The following is a 17,768-nucleotide window of genomic DNA, read 5'->3' on the forward strand; positions in this document are numbered from 1 at the left end:
TGTCCATGATGTGTTGTGTGCTGAATAACGGCTCTAATTCCGTACCCTGAAGCGTCACATGCGAGAGAAAGCGGCAGGTTCAGATCATAGTGAACTAACACCTTGTCAATGGCTATCATTTCTTTGCACCTATCGAAAGCGTTCTGTCCCACTTTGTTTGCTCTTTCAGCATTCTGTAAATCGGGGCCAAAACTGTACTTTGCAGCGGTAAAAAATGACCATAATAATTGACCAACCCCAGGAAAGCTCTGAGCTCTTTGATGTTTGTAGGTGGTGGAGCATCATGCACAGCTCTGACCTTGTCTTTAGAAGGGTAGACTCCTTTTCCATCCAACATGTGACCTAGGTACTTGATTTGTGTTTTCCCAAAGTCACACTTTGCCTTTTTTACTCTCAGGCCATTTTCTTGCAGCCGCTGTAGAACTCTGTCCAGGTTCATCAGATGCTCAGTTTCGTCCCTGCCCATCACCAGCAGGTCATCCAAATAGACCACTACATTGAGGTCCTTCATCACGTTCTCCATGATCCTTTGGAAAATACTGACAGCAGAATTAATGCCAAAACAAAGCCAATTGTACACAAACAGTCCTTTATGCATGTTCACAGTTGTAATCTTTTTTGACTCATCATCTAAAAGGACTTGTTGGTAAGCGGCTGCCTGGTCAATTTTGGAAAATATTTTCTCCCCACACAACGCGGCCAGAACCTCTTCAATGCGTGGTAGTATGTATGTTTCAGTGTTTGTAGCCATGTTCACAGTTACCTTATAGTCGCCGCACAAGCGGAGTCCACCGTCCCGCTTGGTTACAGGGACCACTGGAGCAGCCCACTCGCTGTGCTTCACAGGGCTGATGACAGCATCTTTTTCCAGGCGCTCCAGTTCTTTTTCTACCCTTTCTTTCATTGCGAAGGGCAGGACACGGGCTTTATGGAACCTTGGAACTTTGTCAGGCTTCACAGAAATTGCCGCTTTAATACCTTTTAATGTCCCCAACTCATCTTTGAAAACATCAATATATTTATCCAACACATCTTGGATTGTTTTAGGTTTAGTTGTTGGGTGTGTAACATTTTCTGTGACTTTTTTTTAATCATTTTCCAGTTCAGTTTGATTTTATCCAGCCATGTACGTCCACACAGTGAAGGAGTAGTAGATCAGCAATCTGATTTCCATTAATCACTTTTGCAATAAACTGTCCTTTCACTGGAATGGTTTCTCCTGAATAGCCCTTCAGTGCGACGCTGCTGCCCTCCAGTGGCAAATGTGAGAATGACTGCTCATACACATTTTCTGAGATAATGCTGACTCCTGCTCCTGTGTCAATTTCCATCGGCACTTTTTTTCCATTTATATCAAAAATTGCCCTATATGGCCGTCGGCCAGCACCACTTGCACTGAACACAGAAAACATCAGTATTTCATCTTCTATTTCGTCAGCTTGTACGTAGCCAGTCATTTTTTTTTTTCGCTCACTGTTTTTCTTTCCCCTTTTTTCCTGCCTCTCACGTGTCTACCCCCCAGTCCTGCATGCCTTCTGAATATGCCCAACTTTGCCACACTTATGACACTCTACATTTTTGTAATAACAATCACTGGCGCTATGATTCTTTCCTTTACATCTATGGCACCCTTCTTGTTTTGAAGGCGATCGCTGTCTCCCCTTTATCTTGTGAACAGCAGTGACATCATCACCTTTCCGCTGATGATGCTGCGCATCTTGGTGGGCTGTCTCCATTTAACAGCAAGCTCCACAGCTCTCGCAAAAGTCAGTCTATCCTCCGAGAGTAATTTGCGCTGGCATGCCTCAGAACTGACTCCGCTGACAAATCCATCACGTAGAGCTTCATCCAGTCTGTCCCCAAAATCATACTTCGCAGCGAGTTGGCGCAGCTCAGCAGCATATTCCGTCACTGTTTGGCCGCTTTTCTGGACACATTTACGGTACCTGAAACGCTCGGCAATAACCAATGGTTTAGGTTCATAGTAATCTTTTAGAATGGTCACAATCTGATTAAAAGTTTTGTCCTTCGGCTTGTCAGGCTGGACCAGGTTGCGTAGAAGACCATATGTTGCTGCGCAGACTGAACTCAACAACACGGGAACTTTCTTCCTGTCGTCGACATCATGAGCCTCGAACAGCAACTCCATGCGTTCAACGTAGGCAGACCACATTTCATGCTCCGGCTTAAACTCATCCGGTCTTTGGGAAAAGTGCGCCATTTTCACAAACTAATCCTTTTTATCTCTTCGCCAATTATGTGATGTACTTTAATAACGAGACAAGGCACTCGTTTCTTAACTTCATAAGAGGTCTCTCAGCATAACACACAACTCAAACATGAGGGTATACAGACTCCCTATTTTCAAGACATGCGCAGAAAGGCACACCCACTAAAATTATGGCAAGCCCTCAGGGACCACCAGTAATGCACATATTTAACAGTATTAAATACACCACAACATTGTTCATAAATTTAATGCAAAGTAGATTTTTTTTTACAGGATGTTAAGGTTTTAAACTGGCTTTACCATCAAGAAAAGACGAGCATTTCACATATAGGCCATCTGTACTTTTCACCATCAAAAGGCAGCAGGTGCATAAACACAATTCTTTTTTTATTGTTTACTACATGTAGTTCTGAGAGCATGAGGTGCATATTTGGATTTTTTCAGATACTGTACATCAGGGATAGGCAACTTCGAGAGTTTAGCTCCAACGCTAATTAAACACACATGAACAAGGCAATCAGTGTTTTAAGAATCGCTACTAGAACTATAGTATGAACTAGTATGAACATATCAGCCCGGTTCTGTCAACACTGCACTGGCTCCCTATTGAACAATGGATGCATTTTAAGATCTTGCTAATTACTAATAAAGCCCTGAATGGTTTAGCTTCTCAATACTTGAGTGAGCTCATATCACATTACAGTCCTGCTTGTGTTCTCAAAACTCATGCCATTTGATAATACCTAGTAGTGTTGTCAAAAATATTGATATTTCGATAAGTATCGATACTAAAATATCTGAACGGTACCAATTATAATTTCTCTAAGTATCAATACACAGATACTAGCCAAGCTGTCACGTTCACTTCTTTTCAAAGGCGTGCTGACAAACACCACACGTGACCGCAGTGCCTGTGTCGTCCCATTCGCGGTGGTTAAACAGCAAACGTGAATATAAAGATGGTGAGTGCAGCACCCCCGCAACCAGCTTTGGTTGATAAAGAACAAAGCAGTTCTCAATTGACACGCAGTGCACCTGTATTTGACGTACAGTGAGCTCTGATGTGAAGGTGCATGACTCGCGTCACTTTCTCTCACATGCGCGAGTCTTACATAGGCCTACATGCAGAATTGACGTGCTACATGTACGTGCTAAACGATGGCTGTTTCTCAATATGCATTCTTCAGCGCTCTTACATCCTTGTGTTCTCGATTTAAGTCATCATTAACCGTTGAAGTTCAATTCCAATTCTCAAGAACGCAAAAGTGCCCCGGATGTGTTCTATATATCGAGGATGCAGACTTGAGAGAATCCCAGAAGATGCAGCGGGCGGCCGGTGTACAGAAACCTGCAAGCTTTACTCACTGTCGCAAATACCTGACTGCTCTTGAAAGTAAACATTTGTTTAGTTTTTGTTTAATTTTAATAAAGATATGGGACCCAGAGAAAGTCTGCAGTATTTTTTACTGTCATATTATATTGATCCTTAACTTAATCATAGTTAAACAAATAACTCTGTAAAATAAAACGTTATACAATTATATGTAAATAATATCTACAGTATTGTTCAAAATAATAGCAGTACAATGTGACTAACCAGAATAATCAAGGTTTTTAGTATATTTTTTATTGCTACGTGGCAAACAAGTTACCAGTAGGTTCAGTAGATTGTCAGAAAACAAACAAGACCCAGCATTCATGATATGCACGCTCTTAAGGCTGTGCAATTGGGCAATTAGTTGAAAGGGGTGTGTTCAAAAAAATAGCAGTGTCTACCTTTGACTGTACAAACTCAAAACTATTTTGTACAAACATTTTTTTTTTCTGGGATTTAGCAATCCTGTGAATCACTAAACTAATATTTAGTTGTATGACCACAGTTTTTTAAAACTGCTTGACATCTGTGTGGCATGGAGTCAACCAACTTGTGGCACCTCTCAGCTGTTATTCCACTCCATGATTCTTTAACAACATTCCACAATTCATTCACATTTCTTGGTTTTGCTTCAGAAACAGCATTTTTGATATCACCCCACAAGTTCTCAATTGGATTAAGGTCTGGAGATTGGGCTGGCCACTCCATAACATTAATTTTGTTGGTTTGGAACCAAGACTTTGCCCGTTTACTAGTGTGTTTTGGGTCATTGTCTTGTTGAAACAACCATTTCAAGGGCATGTCCTCTTCAGCATAGGGCAACATGACCTCTTCAAGTATTTTAACATATGCAAACTGATCCATGATCCCTGGTATGCGATAAATAGGCCCAACACCATAGTAGGAGAAACATGCCCATATCATGATGCTTGCACCTCCATGCTTCACTGTCTTCACTGTGTACTGTGGCTTGAATTCAGAGTTTGGGGGTCGTCTCACAAACTGCCTGTGGCCCTTGGACCCAAAAAGAACAATTTTACTCTCATCAGTCCACAAAATGTTCCTCCATTTCTCTTTAGGCCAGTTGATGTGTTCTTTGGCAAATTGTAACCTCTTCTGCACATGCCTTTTTTTTAACAGAGGGACTTTGCGGGGGATTCTTGAAAATAGATTAGCTTCACACAGACGTCTTCTAACTGTCACAGTACTTACAGGTAACTCCAGACTGTCTTTGATCATCCTGGAGGTGATCATTGGCTGAGCCTTTGCCATTCTGGTTATTCTTCTATCCATTTTGATGGTTGTCTTCCGTTTTCTTCCACGTCTCTCTGGTTTTGCTCTCCATTTTAAGGCATTGGAGATCATTTTAGCTGAACAGCCTATCATTTTTTGCACCTCTTTATAGGTTTTCCCCTCTCTAATCAACTTTTTAATCAAAGTACGCTGTTCTTCTGAACAATGTCTTGAACGACCCATTTTCCTCAGCTTTCAAATGCATGTTCAACAAGTGTTGGCTTCATCCTTAAATAGGGGCCACCTGATTCACACCTGTTTCTTCACAAAATTGATGACCTCAGTGATTGAATGCCAGACTGCTATTTTTTTGAACACACCCCTTTCAACTAATTCAACTAATTGCCCAATTGCACAGCCTTAAGAGCGTGCATATCATGAATGCTGGGTCTCATTTGTTTTCTGAGAATCTACTGAACCTACTGGTAACTTGTTTGCCACGTAACAATAAAAAAATATACGAAAAACCTTGATTATTCTGGTTAGTCACATTGTACTGCTATTATTTTGAACAATACTGTATAATAGTATAAAATGTTTTGTTTGTAATGTCATGTTATATCTATGGTTCATTGGCTGGCCGCTGCTTATGCTGTGACTATGCGGTCAGTTTAGCAAGAACGCAGCACATCTCAATACTCATTAAGGGTGTGTTCTGTGTTCTTACGTCCTTCTGAGTTCGTTCTTCCAAGGAAGCTTGGCAAGACTGGTCTCCACGAGAACACAAGTCCGTTCTTTGTGTTCTTGGAATTGAACTTAGAAACTGCCAATATTCTTTGTTGTATTTTTCTTGTTTTTCCTGTAAAAATAATGTAGTGGGTGGAACTTATGCACAAACCGTCTCTCATTGGCTGGTGCTCACCTACTGAGCAAATCACTTTGACCGAACACAGACAATATGATTAATATTCATGAATCCATTACTGTTCTTATTAGTAGAATTCGGATTCATTAGTATGATTATTATTATTATCATCATCTTATCAGGAAACTGTTACTTATGATTTTTTATGCTGCATCTTGGCCAGGTCTCTGTTGTAAAAGAGTTTTTTAATCTCAATGAGTTTAACTTAGTTAAATAAAGGATAAAAAAAAAAAAAAAAAAAATCAGTGTTATTGTTAGTTTTTCCCTTTTTTTAACATCCCCCAAACACTGAATGATCAACAAAAAGGGATGGAAATTAACACCCGCCACAAGCCAAACCCCTGTAAACTCATTCTCCTCCAAGCAATATTTTAGATTATGTGGACAGTTAGTGTTTATTTTATTGTTTTTAAAGGCATAAGCAGCAAACTAACAAACAGTATTATCGGTCGCATGTCTAATAACTGCTGACCGGGGGATGAATGTTATTTCCAGTCTTAAAGTACTTTTTCAGAAGTTAGCTCTGTGGCTAGTAAGTTGTTAAGCTGTTCATTTTTGTTTGTAGAAACAACATTGTATCGCTACACATGTTTGACAGCTCTGGCGTGATGAGATGCGTAAAAACAATTAATTAAAAACGCTGAGCGTTCATTTGTCGGCGCCGTAAAAGTTTTCGAGCCAAGATTTCTTTCAGTGATACAGTGTTGAACAGGGGACTTTTCCCCCCATGTTCCCTCAACCACAAAAATAAATAAATACACTTATACTGGTGAATCCTTTCCTATGGAATTTAATGCAACATTATTAATGCTTACAAAAATGGTTTAGAATATCGAAAAAAAAAATTCTGTGCATTAAAAAAGTCGAGTGCAGTGTATCATCCAGTTGGTTTTACAGAGTTGAGAGAATGAGCTGCTTCAGAAAGAGTCGGCTGTTTCTAAACCTAGTAAGCTGCCTAGATAGGCAGCATTTTTGAACATCACTGAAATAGAAAATGTGAGTATTTCATTGAGACTTGAGATTAAACAAACTGCTTAAGTATTGTAGATCTTGTAGCATAAATTTTCACCCTTGCATTTTCATGTGAACAGAAAATCCGTATATTTTCTGAAATGATGACATCATCAGCCCACGTCTCGCCCCTAGTCAGACACCGCTACATCACGTAACAGCAACAAAACCATGAACAAACACTAAACTTTTCTTTTTATTAAATAACATTAACACATTTCATAAATGTATTGTTCTATGTTCGTTTGTATACCACATGCAAGGTTATGAGCATAGTCCAAGTCTTCTCTGGTTTTAGTGTATCTTTGTGCAAGAATTACAGCACTACACACTGGTCTGGCATGTACGTATACTACATTGTTTTTTGTCGGTTTTGCAGTTTCTTGTGGACACAGATATTTCTTGAGACGAGGGGGAAAAAAGATTGGATAGGGAAAGCTATGGCTTCATGTGGACCTTAGAGTGGTTAAAATAAAAAAATTATGGAGGACAGCTTCCAGAACAAAAGAGAGCACAATGCTGGCTCTGTTGTATATGGATCACAAGTTACATGTATTTATTGTTGTTGTTGTGTTATATAAGTGTAACTAAAAGTATTGATGTTGCCACTTAAAAAACAAAGGGCACAGCTTTGTCTAAACTTCTGGCATAAAGTTGGCTTGACGTTGGGTGGTCAAAATACATCAAACAGTCTATAAAGTTACACTGACATTGGTATACATAAGTGGTGGTGCACTCTGGTCCTGGAGAGCCACAGCCCTGCAGAGTTCAGCTCCAACCCTAAATAAAACTCACCTGCCTGTATCTTCCTAGTAAACCCCTCAGACCTCGATTAGCTTGTTCAGGTGTGTTTGATCAGGGTTGAAGCAAAACTATGAGGAGCTGTGGCTGTCCAGGACTGATGTTTGCCATCCCTAGTATACATGTTTCTAACTTCAGTATTACTGAATTAACTAATAAAAGGTACAGCTGTCATAAAACCAGAGAGATAGGCTGCAACTTAATGTAAAAATGTATTCATATACCTTAAAACAATGTCATTAAATCTTGGGCACAATACATCAAAACTGTTGGTTTTAGCCTATATATTTTATTAATTTTCTTGTTGTCATTTAAGTTACATTTTCAGTATACTTTTTTTTTTGGGCTGATAGTTGTTAATAAAGTAAAATAATTGAGCCCTTCAGGTCTATGAGATCTTTTTCATAGAGAGAGTAACTCACGAGGTTTTCCTGAGCGCCACCACCTGTTTGTCCACTACCCCCCTCTTTTTCATGGGGTCTTCAATAACACTGATAAAAAAAAAAAAATATATATTTTTTTATAATATTATAATATATATATATATATATATATATATATATATATATATATATATATATATATATATATATTGTTTTAGCTGAACATTTAAGACCTGAAATAAACTGTAAATTATGACAGATCAAATGAAATGAGAGAATCAGCAATTAGAAAACAACATAAAAATGAAAGCTGAAGACACACCTGTCTTGAAAGTCTGGAAGCACATGCGCCTGAAGTTCAGAGACCGGGCCTTGAATGTCCTCCTGCTGAATCTCTACATGAACCCAATCAAAAACCTCTTTAACTGAAGTTCCATCACACTGATATTGGTCGGTAGATGGTTTCTGTTCAAAGTTTTAAAAATGGCAAACTCACCTAAATCAGTCAGAACTTGACTTTTCAGCTGCTCTGTGTCCTGAAGCGACCCATCCATCTTATAAGGAAGAGTTGGAAAGAGTTAATCTACATCATTCCTGTCACTGGCTACATGTGAACCACAATCCCAATGTAGCAAAAGTGATGCAATTTACATAAAGTTTTAGTAAATTTGTTATATACTTTTATCATTTTTATTACTAATTTTAGCCATTTAACTTAGCAACATTATAATTAATTGTTGTAACTTTATTTCAGCTTTATTTAAATTAATGAAAAACATTGGCACTAGTTTAAGTAAACTATGACAGAAAAACAGAAGAAAAGGTAACGTTAACCACAATATTTTTGACATGGACATTTTGACTTGACATTTTGACTTCATCAAACTGAGAAAATAGTTTTATAATTGTATTTTCTAACTATATGTGTCAGCGATGGGGCCGCAGCATATCAGGTCAACCAGTACCTACAGAACATTTAAGGGCTGCAAAGACTGCTTTGTGCGTTGTGGTGTGAACCCCAGGAAGTCTACAGGTCCCAACGGTATTATGGGGGGAGTATTAAGGGGCTGTTCCAGCACTGTAACCTCTTTGTTGTCTGGGATTGGGATGATAATGTTGAACAGTGTTCTCACACAAGTCCCTGATTTGTCCAGATGTTGTCAGATATAATGCAATCCGGTGTTGACTGCATCATCCACAGACCTGTTTGCAATAAGAAAACTGAAGAGGATAATTGGAGAGGATGGATGTGGGATGTGACACAAAGTTGCAATAAAACTCATTCAAATCGTTGGCCAATTGTTGATTCTCCACGGTGCTGTGGGATGTTGTCTTGTAATTGGTGATATCTTTCAGTCCTCTCCACACTGATGCAGGGTCATTGGCAATTGGAAAAAAAAAATGTTTATATTGAGTTGTTTCTGATTATTACTAAGCAGAATGACTTAATTTCTATCATACATCTAATGAAGTTCTTATTTGGTGATACTGTAACAGTTAAATGTTGTTATTCTACTACCCATCATTTGGAGGCACTATGGTTCTCTTATACTAAGCTTAAATACAGTTAGATGGTAGAAGGAGAGAGAGCTGTTTGGTAAAGGGAAAGCATGGCTTTCGTTGTTGTAGCTGTACCTTCACTTTGATGTCCTGATTGGGAAACAAGTTATTTTGGGCTCAATTAAAAAAGACTCCTTTGACCGATCCTCCTTTAGCTGTATCCAGGGTGCATTTCCTACTGCTTGGTACATGGAGGAAAATATAAAGGACTCATTGCCTTGTATTGCATTTCCCTATTTTTTGGCCAACGAGACTGGATATGAATCACAAGGATAAGAGCTATTTACATATGCCTTTCCTCCAAGGTTTCTTTTGTTAGCCCCTGGGCGGTGATAGAAGCATAAAAAATCTACATTACATTAACATTTCGTGCTCGTATAATAACTGTTCATTTTTTTTATACAGACATATTTGTTATTGATTTTCTTGTGTCATTTCGTACAATTGGTTTATGGTATATTATTTAGGGTTTATTATTGAAACTTTAATTTCTGTTGTTGTTTTTTTTTTATTTACTCAATATATCTTTGCTAAGGAAATAAGTTGTCTGTTCTATTGTTCAACCTCAACCAATTTAATGAGTGTGAGAAGATGGTCGGTAGATCCCTCCCCTAAAGGACAAAAACTTTCAGATTTATAGTGAACTATTACCCACAGAAGTATGAGTTTGTTATAATACTAGGGGTTAAGATATAGACAATTAGTTGTTTTGTTTGACTTACTAGATGGAGATAAGTGTTTTCATGAGTTTTGAACATTAAATGTAAAAACTAAAATTAAATACGATGTGATGTTCATACATGTCCAAATAAATAAACAAATAAACAAATAATAAACATGTCCAATGTAGAGGACACCATTACAACATTACTCAAACTCATTCTTAATCATCTTGAGGGCAATAGAAATCATGCCAGACTACTGTTTGTGGACTTCTCATCAGCCTCTAACACCATCCAGCGCCACCCGCTGGTTGAGAAGCTCCAACCTTGTGTTCTGGATATTAGATTTCCACACAAATAGATCCCAGCGAGTGAGAGTAAATGACCATCTCTCTGACTGGGCCCTTACATCAGTTTGTTTGCACTTTGACTCAAATACCAGTTTGCTTTGCAAGAAAGGCCAGTAGAGCCTGTTTTGCCTGAGGAAGCTGGAAAAGTTTCATGTGGATAAGACCCTGTTGACCCTTTTTTATAGATCTTTTGTTGAGTCAGTTGTTACCTTCTCCTTAATCTGCTGGTATGGGTCCATCACTGTAAAACAGAAAAACTCCCTTCCGAGGTTAATTAAGGTGAGCAGCAGCATCACAGGTTCTACGCAGAAAGGTCTGGAGGAACTATATCAGAAGCAGATGTTAAGAAGGGTTGAATCTATCCTGTTAGATAATTCTCGCTGAATTTCAGATGTTGCCATCGGGATTACGCTTTAAACTCCCAAAATTCAGAACCAACAGATATAAACACTCTTTTGTGCCTGCAGCCATTCTGCTTCTGAATTCTATAAAGAATCACAGATAACTTAGTGATTTACTATTTATTGATTGTTTATTGTTTTTATTATTTTAACCATGCCTGCATGGTAGGAAATTTTTGTATTGGTATTGTGTGTGTGATTGTGTGATTTGTTATACTATCTGTTGCACAATGAATTGCCCCATTGGGGACAAATAAAGAATTTGAACTTGAACTTGAACCAGGACTTAAAGCTTATTTCCAAGGAAAAATATATATATAGCAATATTCCTATGAAATATTAGATATCATTATGAAAATCATGCCAAGTATTACTCCCATGATAATACTTATCATTTTCATTACATTACACCAAGTAGACATTATTACGCAAATTATAGCAGACAGTATTAATGTTGTTCAGTTGCTTTGACCCGATCTATAGACAATTTACACACAAATTCCAGAAATGAAAAAATGTTATATCAAAATAGTTTTGTTATATCTTGAGAATTATCTTTATACAAAATTTGATATGAAAAAATCCTAAAACCTAAAAACTAAAAAAAAACCTAAAACCTAAAACCTTAAAAAAATATAATAAAAAATAAAATTCACTACGTAGTTCTGATAAAAAAATGAAATAAAATAAAAACCCTTGGCAAATGCTTTTCTTTTGTCACACACAGATATCAAGAGTCCAAGTATGAATCTCAATAATGTCATTAAACTCTCAACATTGCAAAAGAAGTACTTTTTTATTTTTTTTACTTTTTAAATGTGTTGAAAATATACTTGCACTTCAGATTGATGTAATAATTGTTGTAATAGTTGTAATATAACTGTACTCCTAATATGCTTACTTGAAGTGCAATAAAAAATATATTGAATGGCATTTTTAATATATTTTTTAACAAAGTATACTATACATACATTGGTAATAAATATATGCTTATTTATACTTTTAAGAAATATGCTAAACACAAGCCTGCAGTTTTGTGACATTACAGTGTATTTACAGAAATCATACGCCTTTTACTCTTAAAGTATAATTTATGTTTACTTTTTGTAATGGGTATAAAATATATGCATATTATTTATAAATCTTATTTAGAAAATTAAAAAAATTACTTCATTGTATTTCAAGTATATTTATATTTCCGATAGTATGTTGAAAATGTACTTACACATATTGTACTTTTTGTAAATATATAAAAAGTATACTGGCATTACGCTTTCACACTAACACTTTTAACACACTTTAAAATAATTAAATTATTTTACACTTCATAGAAATATATTATCCTAAAATATACTTTAAGTGAAAGTTATGTGTACTTTCTAAATTGTACTTTTTTGGAAAAAAATAAAATTAATTTTTGATATATTTTAAATTGTATGCTCAAAATTGTCATTGTAACATAGAATAAAAGCACATTTTAAAATGACACATTTTAAAATAAAAACTGTAATATTAAGTTTGAGTGTATTTTAAGTTAGATTTTAATCTAATTATGGAGTGAAGTTATTCACGCTAGTACTTCAGGACATTCTTTTAGAACGTGTTCAATAGTATTACTATGAAAATGCACTTAACCCCATTTATGAATTTTTTTGATGTGTGTAAGTACACAGATAGCAATTATTGCAGCTGTACTGTAATGATTAATCAGTTTTGCAAAGAAATATGATACATCTTACACACAAAATGACATTAAACAAAACATTAAATGCACACTTCAAAAGTACAGGTGCACAAAAAATGTGTTGCTGGAAAGCAAGTGGTTTAAATTTGGTGCAGTGTTACATTATGATTTAACAGATAGCATCACCCATATTGCAACAGACAAGTTAATACTGCCAGAATTATAAGCAAAAAGTGTTTAAAAAAGAACATTTAATTGGTATTGTTCAATGGAGAAAAAGCAGGGCTACTGCAAACAAGACCAATTGGAGAGTGTACAGATCAAAAAGTCACTGGCAGTATTCATCGTATAGGATTGATATAGAGGTCGGTTTGGCGTTGATGTCTGTAAAGTACTAGCTCCTAAACACTAACAATTAATTTTAAATAAGTATACTATAATGATACTTATTAAGCATATATTTTACAGCCATATGCTTAAAGTATACAAAATATACTTTAAGTTGTTCCACTTTAGCACATAAAAGTACACTAAATACACTTCAAGTTGAGCTTTTCTACAATTTAATTACAATTAAAATATATTTAGTACAAAATTAGTTGTTCCAAAATAACATGCTTCAAGTTAACTAATCATGAACACACTTGAAGTATAATGATGATTAGTGTGGCCACAAGTACACAAAAGTATGCAAAATTTTAGTACACTTAGCACATTTATTTTTCAGCTGAGACCTACTGCAATTTGTTTTAAATATTAATGAAATGAACATTGTACCATTTAATATGTGACTTTTATATGATGAGAAACAGTCTCTTTATTTGAGAAACGTGCTTTAGCCTGCTTTTCAAAAGGAAGACTTAAATTTTAACATGTTATAATGTTTTCTAAATATAATTTAGTCAACTATGGATTTGTAATAAGTTTATGAAATCAATATGTTGTTTGGTTTTACTTGTTTGTACTTGTAAATAAATACTAGGCTGTTTTGTAAAACAATTTGAATACATTTTAATTTGAAATACATAATATACTATTCAACTGTATTTTCCACAATAATTTCAACATTGTGTTATTGAAGTGCATCATACATATTTTTTTTTTCAAAGATATGCTTAAAATCTGTCTACAAATAGTTTGAAGTATTTCTGTTACAGCAGCTAGCTAGTCGCTAGTCGTCTTGATTTAGTCGGCAGCAGAGTAGGTCTATGTGAGCAGAGTGGGGCAGCAACAGTTTCCCTTCGTGCTCCGAGCATTTAATAATCACTCCGCTCCGTATATAAAATAACAGGAGAGTTTCAAAGTAGCTTAGGCTATTGTGTGCAAACTTTTTATTCCTACCACATGCCAAACTAATAACATTGTCAGCATTAAAAGGTTATAATTACAAATTTTATTTGTGATGAAAATAACAATTTTTTTTATTTTATCTACAGATCAATGCATTTCTTACAGATTTCAAAATCAGATACAGATGTAGTAGCACTGTAAGATTACAGTTGTTTGAATGCATTATTGCAAAATCGATTGCGAATGAGTGTGCTGTATCTGTTTAAATCATACTTTAACCCGAAAATAATCAGTAAAAGAAACAGACAAACTCCTTGAGAACTAGCCTGTAACATCCCGCTCTACTATTGCCGTCATTATAATCTTCGGATCTGAGAGATCCATCTGTATCAAGCTATAGCTAATAGTGATGTCACGAACAGGTTGACCGGGTACTCTGTACCACCGGTACTTAAAGAAACCTGGTACCATGATATTTACATTTTTTTAGTACTGACTTGGTACCGAAGTAACGGGTCTTTTGACAACACTAATAGCTAAATATGTTTAACATGAAATCTTGCTAAATATGCAGTTATATTACGGGCCGTTACCAGTCAAAATCACTCCACACTCCGCTCTGCTCACATACTCTGCTCGGCAGCATGATTCTATGGCATTTTTATTCAAACAAATCAATGTAAACTAAGCATTTGAGTTAATCGATAAAATATTTTATATATATATAATATTATTTTAAAATAATTTATCGCCTAGTTTTAAGGGGTAAAAGTTGATGGATTGTATGTGATGTGATATTCAGCCAAGGACCCATACCCAGAATTCATGCTCTGCTTTTAACCCATCCAAAGTGAACACACACACAGCAGTGAACACACACACAGTGAACACACACCTGGAGCAGCTGGGAGTTCGGTTCTTTGCTCAAGGGCACTTCAGTCGTAGTATTGACGGCCCAAGACTTGAACCCACAACCCTAGTGTTAGGAGTCAAACTATGTAACCACTAGGCCACAACTTCCCACAACACAGATGGAGAGGAAAAGGTGCTTTCAGAGTACTACCAAATTGGATAAAGAAGATGGGGAAGTCCTGGTCAGTTCATTAATCGGTAACACTTTATAATAACTGCATGCTATTAATCATTAGTTAAGCATTACGAAACAGTTAATTCATCATTTATAAAGCATTAATAAACATTTATAAGCAGTTTATAAATACAGATATAAACGCTTTATACCTGATTTAAAAGCATATATATAATGTGTTTAATAATTGTTTTTTCATTCTTTATTAATGATCAATTTATCATTTCTAAATTAAGTATAGCATTATTTATACACCAGTTATTAAGGAGTTGTCAGTGGTTCATAAGATCACTTAGAAATTGTAAGTGAATAATTAATAAAATATTTAAATGTGCATTCATACATCCATCTTTTTATTCAGACATATAGTAATAGTTACTTATAGTGTTAATAAATGGTTTATTAACATGTATTTCTACTGTAATTCAGGGTTAATTCAGGTAGTTATAAAACATATGTAGTTGTTAGTTAACTATTTTTGTGAGCTCATCTAAAGTGAGGACTATTTATGCCTTGTAAAGCTTTTACAAATGAGATTTAAAGGCTGTTAATATTTATATGTTCTGTATCACTGTGTTGTGCTTGTTTCCGTTTTTTGTTTAGAAGATAACTGAGCCTTTAAATATCCTTTATAAATGCTTTACAAGGCATAACTAGTCCTCACTTTAGATGAGCTCACATAAATAGTTAACTGACCACTACTAAATGCTTTATAACTACCTGAATTTACATTTCTTGTGATCTTATGAATCACTGGCAACTCCTAAATAACTGGTTTGTAAATAATGCTATACTTCATTGAGAAATGATGAATTGATCATGAATAAAGTATGAAAATACAATTATTAAACACATTATAGATATGTTTTTAAATCAAGAATAAAACATTTATATCTGTATTTATAAACTGCTTATTACTGTCTATTAATACTTTATAAATTATGAATTATCTGTTTACTAATGCTTAATTAATGATTAATAGTGTGCAGTTATTATAAAGTGTTACCCATTAATCTATGCCATGGGAAATAAAGCCGAAAACATATTTAAATTGTTTACCTTTAACCGTCATATTTTGCTGTGTGTCTCTCTTAAATCTGTTTACTCCACGTCTCCTCGTCCCTCACAGTAGCAGTGTGACAATTACAGTCTTTTCTGACTTCAAATTCATTGTAAAAAACATTTTAGTCAGATTATAGAAACTTAAGTGCTGAATTTGCTTTATTGAAAGTTACAAATTATATTATATTGGCTACTGATAATGGTAATGCTGTTGCTTTTGTCCTTTTTTGATCTAAGTTCTTCAGCATTTGATATGGTAGATAACATAGTTTTAATTTCTTGATTGGAAAATTATGTAGGCATTAAGAATACCGTATTAAAATGGTTTCAGTCATATTTAACCAACAGGAAGTTCTCTGTATGTATTGGAAAACATACTTCTTCGGCAGCACATCTTTCCTGTGGTGTTCCGCATGGATCAGTCATTGCTCCAACTCTTTTCTCTTTAACCCTTATGCGTTGTTGGATTACGATTTCGACCACTAGGGGGTAAAGTTGAGTCCTGTTTTGGCCACAACTACTTCTGTGTTTCAGCAAATGGAATGATTTTTGGTGATAAATCTTATTTTGACACATATTTTTGGGGAAAAGGCTTTGAAAATTTTCAAAAACTCAACAATACACTGTGGAAAAATTCACTACCCTTTCCTTATGTTCATGGATGAAAACATCCACTAAATTAAACTGCTGTAAAAATGTATCAGATAAATATTTTTTTCAATTATTTTGCATAAATCTATTAATCAACCTCAGTCCTGATCAAAACTACTAAAAGGTTTTTTTTTTTTTTTTTTTTTTAAAGCCAAGGTTTTAACTCTTTAACCTGTAAGCCAGCACCCCCCATTATGGGCCTCACAGATGAAAGTGCTCTACCAAACTTATAATTGTAACAGTTTCCTACTTCAGTGTCTTACAAACATAATTTTGGTGTCTTTGGAAAGAAGACACTTTGGGCTTGACTTTTATCAAACAGATGTGATAATGCTCATACATATTAAAAGTTATAGACACTGAAGTGCCTTGATTTTTTTTTTACCACATTTAAAATATTTTTTTTATTTGATATAAAAATACATTAAATGAGTCCTGGAGCAATCTAGAAAAGTAATGGGTTGAAAGCCACATGTCTCATGAATTTCTATTTCAAATCTGAATAAAATATCATGATAAATGAGACTCCTGCTAATATTTTTATGAGACTATGTCTACACCCCCCACCCCCCAATATAAGAAAATATATTTCCCAATAGTATTGAAGGCTTCTACAAACTATTTAGTCAGTAAACATACCACTGCATAGATTTTTTCAATTATAAAACACTAGACAGAAACTTAGACATCATATAAATGATTTATTTGAGCACTAGAAAAATACAATAAGAATAATTTGAGTAAGAAAAATAAGAATAATAAGAAAAAATAAAAAAAAAATCTAACTTTGTTTGCCAATTACAGAAAATCCTGAGATTGCTAGAAATGCATCTTTTACAATGAATTACGATGCAAATAAGTGCTGATGTGCTGATGGCCACTTATACAGATGGTAATAACACAAATGTGCCAAAGTAAATAATCCACTCTCTCTATTCATATAGACGTGTACACTTTGATAGCCGTGATCATACAGTGATAGCGAGCTGATTTGGGCTGAATTGTACTCAGACATATGGTAATCATGCAGATACATTCACATTCAACATAAAACACACTCTCA

General features: G+C 35.2%; 1 protein-coding gene across 3 annotated transcripts in view; it reads right to left on the reverse strand.

Moving 5' to 3' along the window:
• The window catches only part of LOC128019406 (keratin-associated protein 5-4), a 78,152-nt gene that overhangs the window by 31,966 nt on the left and 28,418 nt on the right, over positions 1-17,768 (reverse strand). For 2 of the 3 annotated variants that reach the window (XM_052605367.1, XM_052605368.1), the window contains exons 3-5: positions 8,455-8,512; positions 8,281-8,353; positions 7,998-8,066 (exon numbers count right to left, since the gene is read on the reverse strand). In XM_052605367.1, coding sequence (XP_052461327.1) covers positions 7,998-8,066; positions 8,281-8,353; positions 8,455-8,512 — 200 coding nt within the window. The remainder of the gene's footprint in view (positions 1-7,997; positions 8,067-8,280; positions 8,354-8,454; positions 8,513-17,768) is intronic. The other variant, XM_052605369.1, reaches the window with a different exon arrangement.

Source organism: Carassius gibelio, chromosome A9 (genome assembly GCF_023724105.1).
Source record: "Carassius gibelio isolate Cgi1373 ecotype wild population from Czech Republic chromosome A9, carGib1.2-hapl.c, whole genome shotgun sequence".
NCBI classification, from domain to species: Eukaryota; Metazoa; Chordata; class Actinopteri; order Cypriniformes; family Cyprinidae; genus Carassius; species Carassius gibelio.